Source organism: Salvelinus sp. IW2-2015, linkage group LG23 (genome assembly GCF_002910315.2).
Source record: "Salvelinus sp. IW2-2015 linkage group LG23, ASM291031v2, whole genome shotgun sequence".
NCBI lineage: Eukaryota > Metazoa > Chordata > Actinopteri > Salmoniformes > Salmonidae > Salvelinus > Salvelinus sp. IW2-2015.
Window position 1 is genome coordinate 24733055 of NC_036863.1, and position 6000 is coordinate 24739054.

At 41.9% G+C, this 6000-nt stretch overlaps 1 protein-coding gene across 4 annotated transcripts in view; it reads right to left on the reverse strand.

Moving 5' to 3' along the window:
• LOC111950605 (microtubule-associated protein 6 homolog) overlaps positions 1-5452 on the reverse strand; it is a 28923-nt gene extending 23471 nt beyond the window's left edge. For all 4 annotated transcript variants that reach the window (XM_023968324.1, XM_023968328.2, XM_023968326.1 and 1 more), the window contains exon 1: positions 4386-5452. In XM_023968324.1, the coding sequence (XP_023824092.1) occupies positions 4386-5119 (734 nt within the window). In that variant the 5' untranslated portion in view covers positions 5120-5452. The remainder of the gene's footprint in view (positions 1-4385) is intronic.
• Positions 5453-6000: the final 548 nt, after the last annotated feature.

Sequence of the window (6000 nt, forward strand, 5' to 3'; positions counted from 1 at the left end):
CCTGGTCCCCAACAGTAAGGTCCACAACAGTGTGTGTGTGTGTGTATGTGTGTATGTGTGTGTGGTTGTGGTGGTGCTGTGTGTGTGGTGTGTGTGTGTGTGTGTGTGTGTGTGTGTGTGTGTGTGTGTGTGTGTGTGTGTGTGTGTGCACGTATGTGTGTGTTGGAGATGAACCCACAGCTGACCTGCTTCTTTCTATCTCAGGCCTGCTTGTCACAGTGCAGCCATTTCATACCATGTAAGGAGGACTGAGGAGGTCTCTCTCTGCCCTGGGCTGGTCCCCACTGGCTGCAGAACAATACTAACACAGCACAGCAGCAGTGGACCGCACCATTGTGACCAGCTGCCAGGCGTGTTGCTCTCTTCTCACACCACCTCCTCCTGTCAGGTGATGTTCAGAGAGTCTATTCTCAGCCCTAAGGGTTACTCGTGTCTGCTTTGTTAGTAACTTCAGTAAGGAAGTATTGTAATATAATTCACAGCTGTCTGACAAATTTTTTTGTCGTGTCACTGGGTGATTTTTTCTTCTATTTACCAGACCAGAGGTACTGTGTTTTGCAGTAAGGCTTGGACATAACAACAATGGAGTGTGATCTGTTAGTCATGGGACTGTACTTTTTCTGAATTCAGCAGTGTGATGTTGCAGAGAGGACTGAAAACAGACAAGCAATAACAGTGGTACTGATGCATCTGAAACAACAAAGGCAAAACACCCTCAAGGTGTAATTAAAACACTCAAATTATCTGTGGCACTCACTCCGTAAAGAACTCGAATGGGATGTGGCAAATGACTAAACAAACTACCCACCATCTTTGTTCACAGAGCATAACTACTGAATAAACCCCCCAAAAACATTGCACTGCCTCTGCCCCAAGCCGTGTCTGTGTAAACGGCATGTCTCCATTATTACTCATGCACAGGTCATAACACTGGGACAGAGTAACAGATTTATTTTAACAGGGACGTTCATCCTACCTCAGAACACATTTTTACATTGAACATTATGTATAAGTGTAACATTATTTCTGTGCCCAATGCTATTATATCCATGGTACTTTATTGAGGCACARGATTCAAAGTTTTGAATAGAAAACAATGGTTAGAATTCCTTGGTAAGAATATATTTGATGTCTGATGATACTGAATGATAGCCTACATCAAGAATATTTTACTTACTTCTCTCATCAATATACACCTACCTTCTTCCTACTACCTCCTCACAGGATTAAGAAGAAACATTTTTTTGTAAACAATTCCAAGCATAAAGATGCAATTCGGGTGCGTGGTAAATTTACTGTTGAAGAAAAAACATTTTATAACAAAGCCATAATAACATTAATTATGTGGTATAGACTACAGTTGAGCAGTGTCGTTTTTAGGATTTCCACACATGTCATAAATCCACACTGCAGAGCTCTCCCTGTCCTCTGTCTAGCCTTGATTGTATTGCTGTTGATGATATCTGGAAATGTGCATGTACACCCTGGACCATCTACAGTTACTAGCCCCAATTCTGACTTGTGCTCTGATATCTGTTTCTTGTCACGCCCTGACCATAGAGAGCCCTCGGGCTCTGTACTGGACGTTCGTTTATTCTTTGTTGTTTTTGTGAAGTTTCACTTTGTAATATAGTATGTGGAACTCTACGCACGCTGCGCCTTGGTCCGCTCCTTTCGACGAACGTGACAGTTTCACTGATTTCTGCTCTKGTAAAAGCCTGGGTTTTCTGCACATTAACACTAGCAGCTTATTACCTAAAATGGATCAATTGAAAGTGTGGGTTCACAGCTTCAATCCAGTCCTGTTGGTCATTACTGAGACAAGCTTAAGAAAAAGTGTTTTGAATACTGATGTTAACCTGTCTGGTTATAACCTTTTTCGGCAAGACAGATCTTCCAAAGGTGGGGGAGTGGCAATCTTTACCAAGGATCACCTTCAGTGCTCAGTTGTCTCCTCCAAGTCTGTCCCCAAACAATTTAATTTGCTGGTTTTAAGCATTAAACTTTCAAATAGCTCTTTGTTGACTGTTGTTGACTGGGTGTTATCGTCCTCCATCACCGGCCTGTACCCTACCTGCCCTAAGCTCTCTCCTGGCCCTTTACACTAAGTCTGAATTTGTCCTACTAGGTGACCTAAACTGGGACATGCTTAAACCACCTGACCAAATCCTAAAGCAATGGGACTCCCTAAATCTTTCTCAGATTATCACCAATCCACAAATTCTGACTCCAAACACCCAGAAAAGGCTACTCTCCACGATGTTATCGTCACAAATAATCGTGATAGTTATCAGTCTGGTGTTTTCTGTAATGACCTTAGTATCACTGTTTTACAGCCTGTGTTCCTAATGCCTACTGAGTGAAACAACCTGTCCTGATTTGTCATAGACTATTGCTAAAAAACTTTAATGAGCAAGCCTTCCTTCATGGCCTCTGTAAATTGGTATAGAATCAGCTTGATCCCCTCTGTCGAAGACGCTTGGACCTTCTTTTTGATATTTTCAGTGATATTCGAATTAATTAGAATTAAAAACAGGTTCAGCCCCTGGTTCGACCGTGATCTTGCAGAGTTACTCCACCTCAAGAATTGCATTTGGCGAAAGACTCGGCACACGGCTCTTGTTCAGGCAAATGAGAAATAAGTGCACTCAGCCTATCCGAAAGGCCAAAGTTAGTTACTTTAAGGAGCAGTTCTCTCTCTGTGGGTCTAACCCCAAGAAGTTCTGGAAAACGGTTAAAAATTACACACATTTTTGGTTCTTACATGATTCCATGTGTTATTTCACAGTTGTGATGTCTTCACTATTATTCTACAATGTAGACAATTGTAAAAATAAAGAAAAACCCTTGAATGAGTAGATGTGTCCAAACTTTTGACTGGTACTGATATATATATTATAGGCTACAGTAGGCTACTACAATAAATACACTTTCCAGTGACACACTGACTCACCAAATGATGAAGATGAAGCCATAGGCTACTCACCGGTGATGGCCGATGTGCTCGTCGTTGATAATCTCAAGATAAGCTTTGTAAAACAGTGCTGCTGCAGTTCATTCAAAATTGGGAGTTGTTGAGAATGTATTTCTCTATTCTACAGAGAGATTAGTCTTCTGTTTTCAGCAGTAGGCATTTGCTTTCCAAACTATATGTTTTAATTCACAATTGTATTTAGAAATTTGCAAAAGGCAAACTGACAGCCGCAACCAACTAAAGTAAAATAATCCATAGTTCCCATTCAAGTCAGGACTGGCAGCCATCACTAGTGTACCCATTAACAGTCAAATTGACGGTAAGAGGTTCCAAAACCCTTCTATGGATTATGTCTATGGCCACAACACATTTGGTGCACATAGGAATACCGGTAACTGACAAAATTAAGACAACACTTGAGTAAATGAGGGATACAAATGATATGTTTTGGTGTGGGGTAAATTTTCCTGGCATTGTTTAGGTCCACTTGTAGAATCTATGACAAGGCACATTGAAGCTGTTCTGGCAGCTTGGTGGCCCAACACCCTTTAAGACACTTTATGTTGGTGTTTTCTTTATTTTGGCAGTTAGGCCTACTTGTATGTGCTTGTGATAAAACATACTCTGTGGCTAAATTATGCTCTCTGGTGTACTTTGAACATTGAGAGTGGGCCCTATTGCCTCATCATCTTAAAGCTGATCTCACTAAGTGTGTACATGATACCAGTGGTGTAAAGTACTTAAGTAAAAATACTTTAAAGTACTACTTAAGTAGTTTTTGGGGGTATCTGTACTTCACTATTTACATTTTTTGACAACTTTTACTTGTACTCCACTACATTCCTAAAGAAAATAATATACTTTTTACACCGTACATTTTCCCTGACACACAAAAGTACACGTTACATTTCGAATGCTTAGCAGGACAGGAAAATTGTCCAATTCACAAGCTTATCAAGAGAACATCCCTGGTCATCCATAATGTCTTGGTCATCCCTACTGCCTTGGTCATCCCTACTGCCCCTGATCTGGCGGACTCACTAAACACAAATGCTTTGTTTGTAAATTATGTCTTTGGAGTGTGCCCCTGGCTGGCAGTAAAAAACAAAAAATGTCATTGTGCCTGGTTTGCTTAAAATAAGGAATGTGAAATGATTTATACTTTTACTTTGATACTAAGTATATTTTAGCAATAACATTTACTTTTAATAATTAAGTATATTTAAAACCAAATACTTTTACACTTTTACTCAAGTAGTATTTTACTGGGTGACTTTCACTTTTACTTGAGTCATTTTATATTAAGGTATCTTTACTTTTACTCAAGTATGACAATTGGGTACTTTTTCCACCACTGCATGATACAATGTGTGGTTCTGTGTTTCATCTGTCAATAGAATTTACAACTTACTTGTATGAGCTGCCAATTGTAACTTCCTGTTTTAACTGCCTGTTTAGCGCATCTAACGCCGCCCTGCCTCTGGCCCCTGCCGCGTCTTCTCGCTCCACTTTGATGCTAACTTTCTTTTCACCATCCTCCTCTGCAGTTTGGTTATTTTTACTCCCTCCCAGAATTTCTTTCTCTTGCACTTTGTCAGCAATTTCGCTTTTCTCCACCCCACTGTCAACTTCCGCGTGTGCATGGTAGTGTTTGGACCTATCCTGGACACAGTCACCGCCGGTGGAGATGGAGGGATTGGGCCTGGCAATCCAAGGATGGTCGTCCCTTTTCTGAATGGGCCATGGCTTGAAATCCTTCTGATATTGTGTCTTGTTGTTAAAAGGGGTCTCGGGAGTATGATATTCATTCTTAGGTTTACAGCTTGGCTCAGGGCGCACTTTCCAGTGCTTAAAGTCTTGGCGCATTACAGAACCACATGCGCGCTCCTCAGACACAGCGGTTCCCGTTGCGAGGTGCTCACAAGCCGCCACCGCCTTGTCCTCGTGAGCGGGTTGAGTTTCTATGGCGACCGCGCTTGCCTGTGCCTGGTGATGCGGCTGTTTTTGTTGGTGCTGCAGTTGAAGATGCTGCATCTCCGAGACGTCGTATCTGGTGAAAACCAATGGCACCGAAATGTCCCCCTTGTCCAGCTGGTTCCAGAAGCGGGCCATGCAGCACGCCCTGGTGATGCAGGGCCACGCCATGATGTCGGCTTTAGCTCAGTTCCTGCGCGCGATACAATGGCACTCTCTGTCTAGGCTCTTGATGGGCACCAATGTTCTGTTAAAGGAACAAAATGAGGAACAAAATGTCCGAGTTGTTGAATGGTGCAAGATACGATGTTTAGCGAAAATAGAGGAATTATACATCCATGATTCAAATATTACGAATACAGAGATTGGATGCTTAATTAGCGTTATTACAACTCCCCTCTCGCTGTTTTCCCTTTGCGCTGCTCTCAGCTCTGCTCGTTCTGTCCTGTCATGCACATTGCTCTATGATAGTGCACTGCAAGGAAAATCGGTCCTGCGCGCTCAGCATCCCCCCCATGAGAGGATGCTTAGAATTGGAGCAGAGAAATATCACCTGGCATCGTCATCATCATGCATCATGCAATGTCTGCAGTGGGAGGAGAGACGTTTTGATGCCTCAACCCATTCCATTATAGTTTTATGTCGCCATACTTCTATACGATCCTGTGTTTATGTATTGCTAGCATTTAATAAAACATGAGGTTGATGGTTTGCTTTATAGCATATCAAATAGGACATCAATTGAACAGTGGCCAATACTGCAATTGGATCTAGAAAGGTTTAGGAGCAGAAATCAGAAATTCAGACATATTTCATGTGTGTATGTGTCATTGTATGGAGGCTTTGGAGTAAGTGATAGCAGAGAAGTTGGCTTTGTGATCAGGGGTCTTGCCTCTGTTTAACAACAGAGGACAGATGGTGATTTCTGCACTGAAGTAGACAATGCCTACTCATTATACACAAACAAGACTAGCGCCACACTGAGCATCTGAAAACATTTGCACATAATGATGGGAAACACTAATTACTAATTCCGTATTAGTTTTCACGCT